Source organism: Dendrobium catenatum, unplaced genomic scaffold (genome assembly GCF_001605985.2).
Source record: "Dendrobium catenatum unplaced genomic scaffold, ASM160598v2 fragScaff_scaffold_1341, whole genome shotgun sequence".
Taxonomy (NCBI): domain Eukaryota; kingdom Viridiplantae; phylum Streptophyta; class Magnoliopsida; order Asparagales; family Orchidaceae; genus Dendrobium; species Dendrobium catenatum.
Window position 1 is genome coordinate 1 of NW_021319803.1, and position 20333 is coordinate 20333.

Sequence of the window (20333 nt, forward strand, 5' to 3'; positions counted from 1 at the left end):
ATTTCAGGACTAGAATCATTGCTCTCATTATCTCACACCTCCGCCCCTTCATTGGACTCACACTATACGGATCCTCCTTCCTACACCATACTCTTTTTCCTCCCCCTCCTCTGTTTTTCCATTTCCGTAACCTTTATCGTCCTTGACGCGAATTCGCTCCCCTTACTCCTTTCTACTCTTCTCTCCTCACTCCATAATTACCCATTTCCCATCCCATAATCCTTGACTTACCTCAACGCCCTGTCGCTGGGCCCTTTTCCTCCGTGCCCAGTAACTTCACCTCCCTCTTCTTTCCCAGCGCTTTCCGGCTGTCCTGGAGTCTCTTCTTCTTTCCGCTCACGTTTTTTTTTTTTCTTGCATTCTTCCCAGCAATTTTTCTCCAGTCGTTTCTCACCTCTCACGGTCTCCCGCCTTCTCTTCGGTTGTTTCATTTCCTATGCTGTCCTGCCGGGGGCGGTTGCCCCTGCGCTTTTCTCGTTGGAACCCTCTTGACCGGACATTTCGACTTTTCGTGCGCGGCCTATCCGCCTTCTCGTTTGCCACACGTTTTTGGCCTCGGCCACTTTTCACCTTTGCGACGGAGCTCTCTTCGTCGCCCAGCTGCAAGTTTTCGTTCTCCATCCATGGCTCCTCTATCTAGCTCTACTCAATGTCAGGACCTCCCACCACGCACCTCTGCCCTTTGGGCTCCTACGTGACCCCGCTCCTCCGGGGGGGGCCCACACGCGGCCCCTGCACCTACTCCACTCCTCCATCAATGCCCTCACCTCCACTGTCGTTTGGCCGTTGCTCTCCGCGTCTCTATCTGGTCCAATTGTCGCAACATTGAGCTTGCCGACTGTTCTCCTCCTTCATCTCTCTTCGGTGGGGTGACCACTTGCGCCACAAACGTGACGGTCACGTTTAGCTCTCCTCGCGTCGTCACGTTCATCCTCTCACTATGTCCGTGGGAGAGTCCACTACCTGCACTCTCTCGCTCCACCATGTGTTTCAGTTTTCAGTGATTTCCTTGCCCTCCCTCGACTACCTTATGTTGGCCCAAGTAATCTCTCTCGGTGGCATTTGTAGTTCCGTGGCCTCTGTCTTGTCTCGCCCTCAATCTCTGTCTTGCCTCTCATTACGTCAATTTGGAGTGGTTGGCTGGGTTCTCCCCGTGGGTTTTCACACCCAGGCTACTTCTTTCGTGCATGGCGGTACCTCACTCATGTTCATCCGTTTAACTTCCGGCCATGGTACTTATCAGTGTGGTATGCTCCCTCGGCTTAACAATGTTCTGAACGCCACATCACCGCAACACGAGGGTTACTCCCGTCAGCCTTAACTACAAAGGCGTAAACAACATTCATTTTTGCTGTTTGACAGGTCATTTTTTTGTATTCGTCTCTGTACTACTTTTCTGACAGAGGTCCTTGTGGGCCCATCCGGTGATATAGAACACTCGACTAACCGATCATCATATACCCATTCACTACACATTGACCACAAACACGGCTCTGGAACAACAGAAATTATACAATCCAGCACATTGCACTGATATGGTTACAATACCTTTATTACTTCCCTATCCTCCGCTGTTTTTGCCGCTGATTATGCCTGAGGATCCCGACCCGGTGTGTCATTTGCTTGCCTGTCCCGCCTCTGCGCTTACCCCTAACGTTTTCCCTCACACATTGTAGACATACACTGGCCTCCCCACAGAAACCACCGACTTCTACGCTAACTTCTACACCAATGCCCCGTCTGCTTATCCGTGCGGTCCACCCGCGGCTGTCTCCGTGTTCATACTAACAATTCAGGGTTGATTCATGGATGTCTGCCGACCACCAGCTTCGCTCCGCCTCTTCCCTCGCTTTCTCTCACGTTGTCACTCTAAGCCCAGTCCCTCTAAGCGCCGGTCAGGGTAACGTATCAACTGGTACACACGTTCCCCATTCATGACGCTTTATCTCACCTCGAGCCACGAATTCTCGGGCCAGCCTGTTCGGCCTCGGCCTCTTGCTATCCATGCTTGGGTCCTGATAACCACTCACCTCTGAGTCGGCTCACCCCGCGGAACTCCGAGATCTCCCTACACTAGCAGCTGCAGGTTAAATCTTCCACCTCCGCAATGGGCCACCCTCGTTCGCCTGCGCACTGCACGTCTGCCGGGCCCCGCCCCTCTCATTCATTCCTCGTCGGTCATTCGTCGTTCCCAGTCACAGCCGTATTACTCCGAACCTGATGCACCCTCCAGAAGCCCCTCCTTGGGACTTCGGGCTCTCCCCGGTGCTTGTCTGTGGAATGGCCCTCACGTGGCCCCGCCTTTCCGATCCCGTCACTCTATCTCTCCTATTCCCACAACTCACGTACTACTACCTCCTCGAGACGGTCCAGTTTTGGTTATCCCCTGACTGCACCTCACATCAACGAGGTCCCCTTCACTTCTCGAGTGTCTCGATCAGTTTCCCCCTTTGCACTACTAGTATCATTAGCCATCGGGCTGCTACTTCTATCCCCCTTAACATATCCCCTTTTGTGGAGTCCTCTCGTCGCGTGCGTAGCCTAATATCAGCGCGTGCTTCCCCCTTTCAGCTTTCAAACACAATCACTGTTGACGTACGTTGGGTGTTCGCAGCTACATAGATCCTATGCCTGACAAGTGTTTTCGGACAACCTATTGCATCCAATGACTATGTCCTCTAGGGGCCACTACGTAGACCGGGGTAGGGTTTACGGTGTCGTACCTGTTTTAGCAGGTTACTCGCTTTTCCCTCGCTCCCGGGTTTCTCGTCATTCAGGCGTCTGATATCCACTATAACTTTGAAGTTCCGAGTCCTCACATGCTTAACTCTCGTTCCTTATGTGCTATCAGTACGGCGCTCTCCGCAATGATGCCCTCCGTTCGGTTCTGGGTACATTTTATTCATTACCTATTACTTCACTCTTCTCATACTCAGACATCACCTCGGGTCCCAGGCTCGGAGTTTCTTGCTGGGTTTGGACTGGGGTTGGCGAGACGTAGGTCTCAAGTGGGACACCCGTTCGAGAGCTTTTGCACGCTATACTTCCGCAAGCTCCCCGAGATCTTTTACCGGACTCGTCCATTAATCACGCTTAAGGCTGCACCTTACCGCTGTGGGAATCACCACCCCTAGTTTATGGTTCTCCAACATGTCTGGGTGGAATTCTCTACCCAGTCAACTGTCTCCGGTTTGTTCCCAGACGAGGTCGTGGCGGGGCCCTAGTGGTGGTCTTGGTCAAGGGTCCGGTCTTTTGAACTTCAGATCTCGCCTCCATGTCTTTCAAGTCAGGGTATTCCCGCGAGACTGCTTTTGCATCTTCCCCTCTTTGCGCTCACTACTTTGCCAGAGCGTCGAGCTTTTCGGTGAGGTCTTTAGCCGTGCGGCTCGCCTTGGGTGGGCATTCCGGGCTTGTCTGCCCCCCTCGTAGTCAATCTAGTTGTCTCTATCCTTACCCTACGTCTTCGGGTCCGAAGAGCCACTCATCCCAGGTGGTACCGTCGTCAGGTGACTCCCCGTGACTGTCGTTGTGGCTACACGCTCCGGTATCTAGTTGCCAGTACGCCGTGTCGGACGCCCTCAACCATTCGAGCCGTTGAGGGCTCGTCACCTGAGTCGCACCTGGTTCGCTTTTTCTTACGCCGTCTATCATTCTACCCCGTCATTTAGCTGCCCCAATCCATGACGGTTAACCAGCTGTTTCCTTCTTCTAACCTTCTATTTTTGTGACTCTTTTTCCGGGTCCGACTGGCTAACATGTGTCCGGAGTCTACTGCGCATTGGCGCATATGTCGCAGGGCTCTTACTGGACTCTCCACGAGCCCACCATTCTCACTTAGCTCACCATTTAGTTGGGTGCCTCGCTACAATCTCTTCCCTTGAGGGTCACACGCACACATCATCGTACACACCTGATCTCGCTGCCGAGCTTTCTAACGCGTTCTTAGCTGATCCTCACTCATACCGCGCTAGTAGCCCCCCTAGTTCTGCCTAGTTTACACATGTCAACCTAACATCATCGTCCTCAACACGTGCAGGCCTGAGGTGGTAGCCCCCCAGCCGTTATTGTTTCTTCCGCTTGAGTCTGGTTGTTCGGAAAGGACTTACACACGTGGAAGGTGGTACGCTTCACCCCCCACTTCGACCTCGCATGACAAGTTTGCCTACAGTAAAATTTTCCAGAGCCAGCAGGATGGTTTATATGTAGATAGCTCTACCGTCACCTAACTCATTGACGGGCTGTGATGCACGCTCATTCGTGGCCCCTCGATCCGGTGATATTTCAGCCTTGCTTCTACGTGCTGACACTCCCTGCATCTATTCTACTGACCGCCATAGTCCAGGGATTGCCCATTCTTGTGCCACGGATAGTACTGCATACCAAGTGTCCAACGGTTACTAGACTCCTCGGCGTCTCTGCCATGTAGCCTGTCGCATGGACCTTTGACTACTAGGCTGCGTAGAAGGATCATTCGCTTATGACCACAAGCCCGACTGCATTGGGATTTTATAATCCACTGTCTACAACGCTTTTGCTCATGTTATGCTTATACGCTTTTAGCTATGATTCACAATTAAGGTTTAAGGAACTGTCTCAGTTTGTCCTTAAGTGAGGATTGGTTTACCCTATCAGTGGGGCCTACTCTTGACCACCTCAAAATGGAGCACTAGTAGTACGATTTTTTATGATGAGCCAATACCATCCACAACACAGTGTAACATTCAAGAAACATTTAATATCACACCCCTATTAGGAAGCATCTACATGACCAATTCAATCTTCTGTGTGTTTTTGGTGTTGCTGGGTTGGGTCATAGTGTGTTAGTAGAGCGCCTCGCCAGACGATTGCCTACTCGAATCTATTCACTAAGACCACCGTGTAGTATCGCGTTAGGAGACTAGAGTCGCCGGTTGCTGAAGAAGTGTATGGGAACTCGTTTCTGGGTGCCCGTGCGCATCCCAACACATCTATGGCCTTTACTTTTATATCCAGACTTGCATCCTCCGCACGAGTCGAGTGAGTCGCCTTGTGGGATCTCGTTGTCGGTTCTCCAGCACGATTGGACCTCGCTCTTCTTGCGCTTGCGCCGACAACTTGTCGGCGACAGTGAGACAGAGAGGCGTAGAGAGTTTATGTCGAGTGGGCTCCGGCGTCTCTATGACGGCCTTTGATCCTATATTTAGCTTTTTAGAGTGAGTTATGGAGACGAACAGGCTTCATTTGACTTCAAGCATTCAAGTCTTGCCATAAACGAGTACTCCACGGGCGACTCAATCTCATTGGCTGCTTTGTGTGTCTCTTCCACGGTGACATTTGAGACGAAAGAGAGTATTACGGGTGCCGCCCATGTAGGAAGGTGACGTGGCATTTGAGGTTTTCAAACGTCGGTGGGTTCACCAACTATTCTTAATCTTCCCACTTTACATACCATCTGACTAACTTCAAGTCCTTTATTGGGAGCCTAAATTAAAGACATTCAATTAGATTGATTTTGAATTTCAAATTTGAAATTTAAAATCCAATTAAATTGAGGGCATGATTTAGGGAAACCATTTAGGAAGTAATTAATGGCTCAAGAAGCCTCAGAATTTCAGATTTGAAATTCAAAGGAGGGGGGAAAAGGAGGCGGCGACATGAGGAAAGTGGGCTGGCGGGCTGAGGCTGGCCGGGGGCTTCGGACCGGCGATCTGGGCAAGCTAGCAGGGGGCGGCGGCAGAGAGCGGGTAAAGGGCACGGGTAGAGAAAATTTTAAGGATCCGAGGAATGAAATCCAATCTTCCACAAATACTTCAACCCAAATTTCCGAGCCGATGAAGGGATAAAAAAAGAACTAAAAGGAAAATAATAGAACAAGGAAACCTAGAACTCACAAAGAGATCTAGCTTCTCGTACGAACTCACCAAGAGATCGAGGAGTTTTGCACTCACAAAGAGAATAAGAAATATAAACTTTCATTCATCAATCATCCCCCTTACAATAAGAAAATGACCATTTATATAGGCCTCACAATGACAAAGAAAACAAAAGACTAAAATGCCCCTTGAGCTACAATAGAGACCAAATACCAATAAGGGCAAAAGCGGAAAAACTGAAAAATAAAATAAACTACTAAATAAAATGACTCAAAATAAAACTCATGATCGTGGCCGTCGATCTCCGGCGTCTCCTGATGGTACATGTGTCGAAATTGCTGACGATGTCTTCATCAAAAAGAGGGGAGAAAATGAAGAGGGGTTTGTGTATGAATTAGGAGGGAAGATCGGGAGACTTGAGGAGGGCCAAACACTTGGGAAAGGGGAAATTATGGAGGAATAAGGGGAAATAGGGGAGATCAAAAGGTGAGGAAGTTGAAAATGTCCATTTTCAAAGGGAGAGGACGCACATGGGTGGATGTGCAAAGTGGAGATGTATTTCTCTCTCAATGGTCTGATGGATGAAGAGAAATTGATAGCAGCAAGGCTATGTTTAGAGGGGAAGACACTGTTTTGATATCAGTGGAGGGACCAGAGGATGCCCATATGGGACTTAAGAGAGTTCAAGGAGTGTTTACTAGAACATTTTTGAACCAGTAAGGGAGGGGACTTCTATTAGTAGTTCTTTGCATTAGTACAGGATGGATCAGTAGCTGACTGCCGTGAGAGGTTTGGGCATTTGACCAGCGGGTGGAGAGACTATCAAAGACGGAGGGAAACTTCATGAAGGGGCTTAAATCCGATATCAGAGTTGCGGTGAGGGTCATGAAGTCTCGTGACTTGGGAGAGGCCATGTAATTGACACAGTTGGTAGAAGATCGTAGGTATCTAGAGAGGGGAGCCAAGAGCAGCTGTTCAGGTGGCTCTTATAGGATAACCACTACTCTTTTAGCACCCAGGGTCCTATAGCATGTGGTTTTCAGGAGACTATCCGGGGAAGTTAGTATTAGGATTTAGGAGGGAGTGGGGGAAATTTCAAGAGACTGACGGAGAAGGAAATGCAGGAGAAGAGGGTGAAGGGATTATGCTTCAGGTGTGATGAGAAGTTTACTCTAGGGCATATTGTAGGGATCGAACACTTCAGGTTCTCACCGTCTGTGATGATGAGGAAACTGAGGGAGGTGAGGGAGAGGTAAAGGGAGAGATGGAGGAGAAGATGCACCTAGATCTGATAGAAGTTTCCCTGAACCTGTGGTAGCATTCAGCCATTCACTACGAATCATACCATGAAAGTGAAGGAGGAGATAGAGGACATGGAGGTGGTGGTAAAAGAGTCAGTAAGTGTCAAAACAACAACAACTGCATGCTAGTGAGTGTCAAATTAGTAAACAAGACTGTAAACCCTTATACATACGGTACCAATTTATAGACAATATACTTGAGCCACTTCTAAGTGAAGCAGTAAAGTTCCATACATTAGGAAAATAACCTTAAAACCCATTCACACCAAATATTAGGTAGCTTAGCCTATAGGGTTGGGTTGTAAGACCCGCTTACCGACAACTTCTAATAGAAGCTGTAAGTTCGACTTATAGAGGAAATATCTAGGTAGCAACCTAACCCTAGACCCCTCAGGCAAACTCTAATAGAGGCTGTAAGACCTGCTCCTTGGGCAAACTCTAATAGAGGCTGCAAGACCTGCTCCTTGGGAAAACTCTAATAGAGGCTGTAAGACCCACTTTCCGGGCTACTTTCAATGAAGGCCGTAAGTCCTGACTCAAATTCAAACACCTGGACTACTTCTAGGAGAAGCCGTAATACCTACTTCAATTCAAACTTCTGGGTAACTTCTAAATGAAGTTATAAAGCCCAAACCAAACTAGCTATTGGGTATTCTAATAGATTTAAACTGCAAAACTCTAATAAATTTAAAACTCACATCTAATCATCTCAGTTTACTCGAGATCACTGAGAGGAGGTAAACCATGGTTGTTAATCAGATTCATTGGACACTATGGTTAATGATTGTTAGTGTCGGTAGACTAAAACCTACGATGTGCCAAGAACGACGGAATCATGGGATCTTGACCGGGTGTACCTTTATCATTCCGTAAATAGAATTAAAACACTTGCACATTTCTACACTTTTTGCACAGCTAAGTATATGTTTTATCCTTCATCGAGAGTACTCTTCTATGTGTTAGAAGGGATAATTAATTATGAGGGCTTGCGCTTATAAGAAGTAAGCACCCAGATCTAAATAAATCTTGAAATTACCCTCAGGGGAAATCTAGTTAAATTCAAAATTCAATCTGTAACACCCCACAGTATCACTGAATAGTACTGTCAGGTATCACTAGCATAATCTTCATTTTCACATCATTATACATTAATGTACATTTCCTTCAGTATAGAATTTATAAAAGTCTAATAACAGATCATTCACTGAATACATGAAAGCATCTAAAATTCAATTTACTCCAAATATAATCTTACAGAGCCACTACAACAAACCACTAATACAAGACTGAAATGTTTTAGTACCTCCAAAAGTAGACTTAATAACAAATATAATTTTAACATGAAATGAAGAAACACTTTAACATGAAATGAAAAAAAAAAACTTTAACATGAAATGAAGAAACACTTGCATATATTAACTTGCATCAATCTTCTCCTTCTATTTTCCTGTAACAACAACCAGTAAAAAAAAATTGGTGAGCTGTGAGGCTCAAAAAGCTATGCAATTCAATAACAATTAAAATATAATAACATAATAAATTACAACATTGAGCTACTAATTAGATCAACTTATCAACTTATCAAAATTTGTAAAGCATTAAAAACATTATATTGAACTTCATCCTTTATGTCAATTGAGATAGATACTGAATATTTAATCTTAATCTTTTAAAAGATTTGACTATACTTTAACATATTCAATGAAGCCCAGATAAACCTGACATTATCACCATTGAATTTCATAGGGGTCCCTTTTTCCCCACTTGCTATGCAGGTATCCATTTCCTTGGGGTCTCTTTTGCCCCATCTACAGTTCATGTTTCATATTGGGTTCCTTTTTCCCACCTGATACTGTAGAGATCATAACATAACATTAGCCAATCTTTCTTAAATAAATATTAAATAATTCTTATATTCATAATTCATAATTCATAATTCATAATTCATATTTGTTACCACTTATATAGCCGAACAAGTGTTGTAAGAAGAGTTTGACATGCATTATCTAACAAATGCAAACTTATTTCTTTAACATATTATCGAAAAGATATTAGACTAATGATAATCTTCACTTATTAGAACTTGAATGAATTTATATGATATAAAAGATAATGATAATCTTCACAATTCTTACCTTTCTTCCAATATTATTATCTTCTACTATTTCTCTAAACTTTTCCTTTTGATTCTTACTCTTCCAAATCCTTCAAAAGTTTACTGTTTATTGTTTTCAAATCAGTTACATACATGCCAACTATAATTCAACATATAAATCTAATTCAAACATAGAAATATTTGTTACATTCTTCAAATAACTTCCATTTTACATATTGTTGTTATTGTTTTACTTTCCTTCACCACAACAAGAAAATTTCTTCAGCACTATGCCAAAATCTACACTATTCCCTCCGTGCTACAGTACCGAGGCTACTGTAGCGAAATTGCTACAGTATTTTCCTCTTGCGCTGTGCCGAAGATTTCTGTGAATTCCAGCCAGAATTATCAAACCGAGAGGTCCACACATCTCATATAACTGATTTTCCTTCTCATCCAATGAACACATCTATTCCCTCAAATCAGATGGCTTGTGTGAAACAGGATAAGGAAGAATTATGAGAGAGGGTCCACTTACAAAATTGCTTTTATTCTTATCCAAATGAAACCTTTATTTCCAATCAGTTTCCATTAACGTGAAAGAGCCAACCGGTGCATGCCTTTTTGGATGTCTGAGTGGAAATATTATTGTTATTTAATTTATATATTAGTTTAAGATATTAGACTAATGAATAATTAACAGTAGTTAACTGTTAATATTAATTTAATAGTAGTTTACTATTGAATTTAAAATAAGTGTTACAATACATTTAATTACTGTAACATACTTGATTGGGTCTTATACAATCTGCCTCAAGGGAGAGTGCAATCCTATGGTTGTGAAGCGGGATTCATTCATGCCTACAGTGCATTTATCTTTTCCTGAGCGAAACAACAACAAACTTACCTAAGAAGTCTCGAAAGATCTGATTCATCAAACATGTAAAAATATTGGGTGTATTAGATCTAAAGGCATGACGGTCCTTTCACATAGATTTTGGTGGGTCTTAAATGTAGTTTTCTGTTCATCTCTAGGGTGCAATTGTATTTGATGGTATCCTTTCCTTGGATCAATATTTAAAAAATAGGTGACTCTGTGCAACTGATCAAAGAGTTCATCTAGCCGTGGAATGGGGAAGAGGTACCTAATAGTGATTTTGTTAATGAGTTAGCTGTTGATAAAACATCTGCAATGACCCATTTTGAGGTTAGCCATTTTGTTAAACTATGAACCTCTGCCTTCAAGGGGTGCCCTAGTACTCAATCACAAGGATGCATTACTTTTTAATTTTATGGATACCAATTTAAAGACACGGTCAAGAGGTACCTCTTTGTACGAAATATCAATCTTGATATTGAATCTTGAGGTCTTTGAAGTTCTCGCCTATAATAACGAAGGGGTGGTTCCTTCTCTTCACTAGAAGCTTCTTCATGAAAATGTATTTTTTCCTCCTTTTGATGTTCATCATCATTCCAGTGTTCAATTGGATGATGTAGTTTCATCACCGCAAGCCGTTCTTGAAGTTGGCGAATCTCCCATTGTAATTCTTCCATTGAAGGTTCTTGAATTGGTCTTGGAATGTCTCTTCTTGATGGCATTCTTGCGGAGTTTTGCTGGGCTTTGATACTAGATGATGCCGGAAATTACTCGTGGAAGGTTGAGGTGGTTGGACAGAAAGAGGAGGCGGGCAGACACTAGGCAGCTAGAGAAAACAGTGGTAGATGGCTGGACTGCAGCTATTGGAGTTGGTGCAGACATTGGACAGCAGCTGTAGAGGGCTGGAAGAGGTGGACAGCAGGGGAGAAACCTGGAAAGAAGTGTGGGGAAAAGGAATGGACAGAGCGAAAAGGGCCACCACTTGGCTCTGGCAGGATACAATGAGAAAAGAAAACCAGGAACAACTTTCTAATTTATGATTTTTACAAAAACTGAACACAAGCCACCTCTAGTGACCCTTTTGGAGGGAAATCAAATTTTTTAAACAATTAAGGGGAAAAAACTTAAAAAAAAAAAGATGAAAGGACAGAGGGTGAGATTCGGTTGGCTGAATTGGACCGAACCCAACCTCACGTCATTACTTGTAAAATATTTGAATATAGGTTAATATGCATACGCGTATTATCATCTCTTTTGTTCATATGATACTTACTACTTTCATGACTTCCCACATTGTCACATACTTCGAGTGTGTTGTAAATGTAATCTTTACCACATCCAATCTTAATTGCTTGTATCTTTGTTAAAGATAGTTATTGGGACTATTAAGTCATCTTCATTTATTTTAGTAATTTGAATAGGCTTAATTAAGTGCTTTCTTGTGGTGTTTAGGGATCATCTAATCCTATATGTTTAATTTCATATTTTGGGAAAGATGGCTGTCGCGACTTTTGTGTTGCTTTCATATGAAAAATAGGATTAGAGCACATTGCTTCTAGGTTCCATTATAAAGAAATATGAAAAGTATGCAGACATTGCTTCTAGGAACACACAACATAACCCATCTAATTAATTTCATATTTTGGGAAAGATGGCTATTAGAACTATTGTGTTGTATTCATGTAAAAACATGCAGATATTGCTTCACTTAGTTAGAATTTACGTACTGGCAATTGCAAGAGATGTCTTTGAACGTAATTTTGTTGTTTCTTTGAGATTTTGCATTTGTCTAATATAATATACTTTTTAACAGGTTGATTAATCCAGTTGTCGTGTCTCCTACGGTTGCTGCAGTTGGCCTTTCATTTTTCAGTTACGGTTTTACTCAAGTTGGAAACTGCCTAGAGATTGGAATTATGCAGATATTGCTGGTCGTCATATTTGCACTGGCGAGTACAGTCTGCCTTTATTTACTTTATATGCAGAATATGAAATTAGGATAATCTTTGTTTGCCCATTGTGTTTAATCATGTAATATCTGTAGTCTGCAGTTCTTTTCCCTCTTCTCTTTTTGAGTTTGTTATTTGTATTGTTAGCTCATGTTCCTGTTACAGTATCTGCGCAAGATAAGGATTATTTGGTCATCTTTTTAATCTATGCAGTAAGTTGGTATTGTGATCTAAATTTTTTGTTACTAGAAGTTCTTAGCTCTTGTGAAATTGATCTCTGGCTGTGTACAGGTTCCTCTTAGTCTGGGAGTCACTTGGGCCATTGCTTTTTCCCTGACAGAGGCTGGACTCTATAGCTATAAAAGCTGTGACATAAACGTACCCACCTCAAATACTCTATCAGCTTATTGCAGGAAGCATGTACCTAGGATGAAGCATTGCCGTGTCGACACTTCCAATGCTTTAAGTGCGTCACCATGGTTTAGGTTTCCATACCCCTTACAATGGGGCACACCGGTTATCAACTGGAAAATGGTCATCGTCATGTGTGCAGTATCAATAATTGCATCAGTTGATTCAGTAAGTTTATTCTCAACTTGTACTTACCACATTTTAATACTATTCCTACTGTTATTTATACATATTTTTTCATCCCCTTCATCTGTGGACTTAAAATGGCTATGTCCTGAATCAGCATTTCCCTGAGGAAACTAAACTAATAAAAAAGAGTAAAGTGGGGGGTGCCATGTAGCCATGTAATGAATCAAAACTAAAAAAAAATTCTCTTCTTTATAGTAAGCAGTCTATATTTAGCTTTCAAAATGCTACAAATTTATACTGATACAATTGATAAACTTGGGGCATTTCCAACCGAAAATCTCATTTTTCATTCCAAAATGCCATGAAACTAAAAAATGCCGTGATTCATCTCCAATCGAACTCTATTTTGCCCCCTTTTGCGAAGTTAACGGTCGTTCTCTTCTTTCACACATTTCTTTGGCAAGTTCGGTAGAGATAGAAAAATGGTGAAGATGAACAGTGCAACGCCAATATTGGCGTCCCACTGTTCACCCGCAACCAAATAGCAGAAGTTTTACCGTTTGGCTGGAGCTTGCGAGCGACGCCATTCAAGCGTTTGGAGTTGGGTTGGAGATGCCCTTATGATGTGATGAGGCAGCTAAGTTTAACACTTGCAATCAACCAAATAGCCAACCTTAAGAGATGCTTTCTGCATTGTTTATGATGTTGGTAAATATGACTGGTTGCAAGAATAGACTATAAATACACGACGATCTTTTCCATGTTATCTTAGGCTTCTTTTGTTCTTCTTATTTATTTCTTAACATTTTGGAAAAACAGTTTTGATTTATGTGACAATATGCTTAGAAATTCATGATGATTTTGTACTTGCATTTTCTCTATATGAATTTATGTGCATATGGATTGTGTTTTCTTTGTCAAGGTTGGTTCATACCATGCATCTTCCTTGTTGGTGGCATCTAGGCCACCTACAGCTGGCATACTCAGCAGAGGGATTGGCTTAGAAGGTGTTTCTAGCATCTTGGCTGGTCTATGGGGAACAGGAGTTGGCTCTACAACTCTTACTGAGAATGTTCACACTATTGCTGTGACAAAAATGGGTAGCCGAAGAGCTGTTGAGTTTGGCGCTGTTATTCTAATTCTTATTTCTTTTATTGGTAAGCGTTCTTGTAACCCTGACATGGATATTGTCACTTTTTAGTCCACTAATGAACACTAAGGCTTCATTTGAGACGGCTTTTTTCATGCTTCTTAAAGCGGCTTTCTAGTACAAAAATTAAAATTTTTGTTTTAAGAAGTCACTTTAAGAAGCAGGAAGAAAGCCGTCCCAAACGAATGAAAGTATTAGTGATGTTGGATGAAAAGCTTGCTTTCGTCCTTTGTCACATATAATTGACTTTTTTGAATGTAGTAAACTATCTCTTTGTTCATAGGTAAAATCAGCGGCTTTATTGCTTCAATTCCAATGGTCATGGTTGCTGCTCTTCTTTGCTTTATGTGGGCAATGCTTGCTGCTCTGGGCTTGTCAAACCTACGCTACAGTGAGGCTGGGAGTTCAAGGAACAGTATCATTGTTGGACTTTCTTTATTTTTTTCTTTGTCAATTCCTGCTTATTTCCAGCAATTTGGACTCGTTCCTAATGCCAACTCAGCCGTACCAAGCTACTTTCAGCCTTATATTGTTTCATCTCATGGACCTTTCCACACTTCCTATGGTGGCGTAAGTTCTTAGATTCTATATAACATGAGCTCCATGATTCAATATGGTTTTGTTTTTTCATGTTGATTTTTATTCTTAGGAAGTGCCATTGAAAAATAGTTATTTTCATTTTTGAGGATAAACAAAACATGCGTTGATGAGAATTGTGTAGCAAAACCTTAACTATTTTTATAACACAAAATAATCATCCCTTCATGGACTTAGATTGTTCACGTTTTTTTGACGATAGCTTTATTGAGGCAGATAGCTTTCAAGAATATTTTCTTTTAGGTCTTTTCTCTTATGAAGTGTATTAACCAGTTACTTATCTTCAGACTTTGTTAGGATTGTTGACACTCATAAATATGATTATAATAGGACTTTGTTAGGATTATTCTTATAATTTCTTTTTGTTGGGGAAGTGCATATCGACTCACAGATGGAGATATTAGTTTGCTCCTCATTCGTTTTGAATATATTCCAATCATAAATTAAGTTCATTGGTTAACTCATCCTTGGCCCAAATTTCAAGAGTTGTCAATAGGATTTGGAGGCATTACCAGATGTCTTCACCAGTCATTAAATTTTTAGTGGCTTTCATAGTGGTTGGATTTGACGAGAAAGATTTAGAATTACCTCATAGTTTGATTGAAGTTGTTCTAAAGGGTTTCTAAAGATGCACCAGAAACCATCCTATTGTGTTTTATGTTTTCTACACCTTGGCTCAATTGCTCCACAAATAATGACATTTTTGCATATTCAACCTTAAATGCATCAAGTTCCATGGTGACTAAAAGGTAACTATGCTATGAAAATGGTTAAAAAAAGTGATTAATGCAACTAATTAGAAAGCTATAAAATGATGATGGAGATGCAAATTGAGCTAATTTCAAAGATAAAATTTCTAAAATATGATTATAAACTAGTGCTTAGCTCATAAAAATATTTTGAGATACGCTGAAGATTGAGTAATGTTAATTGCATAGTGGTGGACAACCAGGCGTTGCAGGTTCTTATTTCTACTCAAAATTTGTTGGATAGAAGACATAATGTAAGCCCAACTATTGAGTTCTGTGAATTTAGGTTCTTGACCATTGAAGTTTCTGTAAATCCTAAACATTTGCCATGATGTCTTTTGTCTTCCAAAAGGCCTTAGCAGATCCTCCAGTCTGTTATGAGCATCAATGGGTTATTAACCCGCTTTGAACTTTCACTACAAAAGGGAGTGGAAGTTTCTGTGATATGTGGCGGGTGAAGCAAAGTTATGGAGGTAATGTCATCCTTAGAATGGTGTTGGCGGCGTAGATGTAGGTTTTGTTTGGGAAGGCTTTCTTACTGCTTTTTAAAGCAGCTTTTTAGCAAAAAAAATTAATTTTTATATACTAGAAAGCTGCTTTAAGAAGCAGTCAAAAAGCCGTCCCAAATGATGCTGTAATCACATGAATGATGGGTAGGTTGTGGGTGAAGCAGGTTTTGTGGCTTTGGCAGAGCAGCCTCTAGGCAAGATCTACAAACAGAAGCAGCTCGGGGGCAACACTCAACAAGCTGCGATGTGATGTTTATATGTGCAGAGATTATTACGTGCGGAGTCCGAACACAAAGAACCGTTCGGTTTTGTGACTGTGAACAGTAACTGTGCTTTTACTGTTCACAATTACAAAACCGAATAATTTTCTGTGCCCGGACTCCACACATAATAATCTCTCTTATATGTGTATGGAAAAGGATTAATAGATTCTCCTCGCCATTACAAGATTTTAGCTATATCATGTCAATACTATAAGTCTGATTTCTCACCTATATGTATTGTTTTTTTACAGGTAAATTATGTTCTGAATACACTTATGTCATTAAACATGATCGTCGCCTTTCTCATAGCTGTAATTCTGGACAATACTGTTCCTGGTAGCAGACATGAACGTGGAGTCTATGTTTGGTCTGACAGTGAAGCTGCAAGAAGTGAAGCTTCTTTTCAAAGAGATTACGAACTTCCTTTTAAAGCTGGGAGGATTTTCAGATGGGTAAAGTGGGTTGGCCTCTGATATACAGCTTTCCTATATTCTTCATTCTCTCTAATCTATAAAGAGATCAAGAAGCAGTCTCATCATTCTTCCCCTTCAGATTCAGAAATATGTTCATCTTTCTGCAGAGTTGCAAGTTCATGGAAATGTCCTTTTTCCAGGTGAGAATGTCTTTCTTCTGTAAGTGGAAATCCTGTTCTTCTTTTCCTCTGTAAGAACAGTTTTGTTTACTTGTATTTGCTTTTTTTACCTTTTTTTTTTACTTTTTTTTTATCCTTTTTTTATGTATTTCTTATTTAGGAGGGTTCAGATTCTTTGAGATTTTGTTTTTCTGTACAGCGTGGTGTGCTTTGGATTCTGGGAGGTGATATTTAGTTGTAATTTCTGCTGTAAATGTGCTCTAAATCTTTATGATTTTTGCATAGGAGAAATTATTCTGTGCGGATGCCGGACGCAGCTCTACGTTCAAATGCCGTGGTACTGAGCTGCGGTACTGAGTGGTACCGCAGCTCGGTACTGGCTGCGGTATGGTAAAAGGGTGACATAGTATATTCTGATTGGTCTCCGGACGGTGTTCGACGTCCGCACAGAATAATTTTTGGAGAATTTTTGTTTATGTTTTCTACATCCTGTTCTCACAAATGAGGTGACGCTGTGATTTAGATGTGAAGCATGTGGCATAATGCATTATTATTGTGAGATCTTTTCTCCCCTCTATTTGAAGGATAGCAATTTTCTTTTATTTTTATGTTCTAGCTGTGGCTTACAACTGCGCGTGGCTTATCTTGTTGAGATTTTTGTGGATTGTATTCGTTTGTTTTTTTTTGCTTCTGTCATCCAAATCTAAGATCAAAATTTTTGAAATGAGAGATTTGAAATGATCCCCAATTAGTGTTGAGATTAGTGTTTATATATAATTTTTTTCTCTATTTATGTAGTTATTTGTTTAGAATTATTTATGATAATAAAAAAGTAATAAATTAATTTTTTATGTGATGAGTTGGTGTATTGAAGGTGTGTCTCGAGCTAAGATTATGGTATTGTTTGGGATAATTTTTTTTATTATTTTATAAGCAGTTCTTTAGTATATATATATTTCTTTTAATTCAAAATTTTAATGTTAAAAAATTGCTTTATAAAATTTTTTCGTTTGAGACAGCTTTCTTAATGCATTCTAAAATAGATTTTTAATTAAAAATTTTCTTGAATTAGAATTTTTTGTGTTAAAAAGTTATTTTAGAAATTAATGAGAAAGTTGTCTCAAACGAAGCTGGGATGATTTTTTTTATTGCTTCTTGATGCAGTTTTTTAGTATAAAAATTTAAAATTTTGTATTAGAAAGTTGCTTCGTGAAAAACTAAAAAAATTATCTCAAATGAAGTCTTAATTTGATAAATAATTATATAGTAGGTGAGCACTATACGAGCTACTATCAAGCTTTTAATAAATTATTTGTTGAAAAAAAATAAATTGTTCATGCCTTTAAACAAATAACTTGGATTGTATTTAAATAAATTGTTCATGTATAATTAATTAAATTGACGTTAAGCTTTTCATTGAGTATATTTGTTCACTTATAAGTTATAATCCAATGTATTCTATAATTTATGATAATTTGATTTTATGTCTAGTTCATTAAAGTTTCATTTGGGATGACTTTCTTACTATTTTTTAAAATTATTTTTTGTATAAAAATTTTTAGAATTAGAAATTTTTGTACTAAAAAGTTGCGCTAAAAACAAGAAGAAAGTGGTTCCAAATGAAGCTTAAATGTGAATTTGCATTTATGAATAATATGAATGTAAAAGAAAGAACAAAGCTATTCTCTCCAAATAAAATTATGGATTAACATTTGATTTCAAAATTTTCAATTTCTTTTGCACGCATTAATTTCTCCTCCATTATCGAGTCTCAAAATATTTGAAATTCGACTTGAGAGTTCAATGTTTCAACTAGGGGTGTAGGTGAGCCAAACTGGCTTGAGAGCCGGCTCGAACTCAACTCGATAATGAGCTCGCCAGTTGAACTTATTTAGCTTCCTGCCTTCAAGCTTGAGCTTGAGCTCCAACCCGATTTCATATATTAAACGAGCCCAAGTTTGATCTTGAAGAAACTCGGCTTATTGGCTTGTGAGTTCAGCTCGTTTAATTTGATATTAAAAAATACAAAAACTTGTATTATTAAAAAAAAAAAACTGTTGTTTCTAATTAAATGAAAGAATATACAACGATAATTGCCTTTAACGCGATTAATGCAAACTGCAGCTCCCAACAGCTTTGTTTTTGAAAAATTTCATCAACAATTTAAATAATATATCTAATGAATTATGTCAAATTTTATTAAATGCTATAAATTCTATTATGTCTAATAATAGTTGTATATGTTTAATAACATTTTTGCTTGCTGAAATATTCGCGATTATAGAGAAATATGAAGTTTTAACGTCTTAGCATTGTATGAAATTTCAACACACAACCAGATAAAAGAAAGATTCTAGCATTCATAATAAACTAATTTTTACGTGGAAACCCTTGAAAAGGGGAGAAAACTATGTGGTCTAGCCTAGTTTGAATGAATCCACTAGTGTTTGCGGCGGCGGGGCAGGGGGAGGGGGGTTCGAGTGCATTACATGGTGGGAATTGGAAGAATCAGTATTTGCATGTTTGTTTGGTCGGAAGAACCATAGTCAACGGGCGATGGAGGTCGGAAAGATCAAGTTCGGGTGATGGTGGTTGGAAGAACCGTAGTCAGTGGGCGACATAGATTAGAAGGATCGTAGTCGACGAGCGGTAGTGGTCAAAAAGATCATTGTCTGGTGACAGAGGTCAGAAGGATCGTAGTCTGACGACGGAGGTCGGAAGGAACATAATTGGCCGGTGAAAGCAGTTAGAAAGACTGTTGTTTGGCAACAGAGGTTAAAAAAGATCGTAGTCGATGTGCAACAATGGCCAGAAAGATTATAGTCGGGCGACGATGATCAGAAGGATTGACGACAATGGTTAGAAAAACCATTGTCATGGATACGAAGGTTGAAAGGACTGCTGTCTGAGGAACGAGGTTGGAAGGATCGTAGTTTGACGATGGAGGTCGGAAGGACTGTCGACGGTCGGTGGGCGGCAATTGTTAGAAATACCGTTGTAAAGCGACATAGGTCAGGAGGATCGATGAAAGTTGGTGGCTGGGTGTAAATCCAGTGTCAATTGGTGGCCGGGCGAGAGTATGGCGACAGTTGGTGGCTGGGTGGTGGTCGAGGAGTAGCTTGATGGCAACAAAAATCTCATATTTATCTTCCTCTCCTCTCTTCTTTCTCTTCCTTCTTTTTCTCCCATATTTCCTCCTATGGTCCTTCCCCCTTTTAATGAAAAATGAAGGGTCTATTTATAATTTTTTTGTAGTGGCATGACCAATAAATATGAGAGAGATCAAGGGTACATTGGGAGTGATTTGAATGGACGGCTTATATTGATCCCCTTGATCGTGGCCCGTTTACTGGGTATTTGAATTTTTTAATGATATCAAAATTCAGTGATCTTGGGGTCGTTGGATTTGTCTCATCGAGCTGCTTGATTTGACTTTAAGCATGTTACGTTTGAAAATCGTTTGCTAATCAAATTTATTGTTTAAACCTTTTAAAGATGCTTGAGTCTTCAATTTGTACCTATTTTTGGCTTGGATTGAGTCGAATTTGGTATCATTTGATTCGTCTCTTAGAGATGTTCAGTTTGACTACAAGTTTGTTGAGATCAGAGTTAAGATGGTTTCAAACTTAATTTCAGAAGTTTCCTACTTGATTTCGCCACCAGATTCGTGCCCGATCATGATTAGTTTTTTGAGGATATATCAATAATCAAGCATCAATCAGATGATTAGTTAGGCTCAATTACAGCTCAATCTCAATAAAAAACAAACTAATAAAAAAACTTGAGCACGACCATGAATAGAGTAATGCTCAAATTTAGCTCGTACTCGATAAGAAAATTAATAAATGAAGTTCCTAAG

At 40.4% G+C, this 20333-nt stretch overlaps 1 protein-coding gene across 1 annotated transcript; it reads left to right on the forward strand.

Moving 5' to 3' along the window:
• The first annotated feature begins 10970 nt into the window (after positions 1-10970).
• Positions 10971-17081, forward strand: LOC110101062 (nucleobase-ascorbate transporter 12-like). The gene is given in 9 exon segments (XM_028699565.1): positions 10971-11066; positions 11822-11879; positions 11932-12074; positions 12240-12261; positions 12264-12286; positions 12366-12653; positions 13537-13771; positions 14048-14334; positions 16134-17081. Coding segments are annotated over 9 exon segments (1374 nt in total). The 3' UTR covers positions 16356-17081.
• Positions 17082-20333: the final 3252 nt, after the last annotated feature.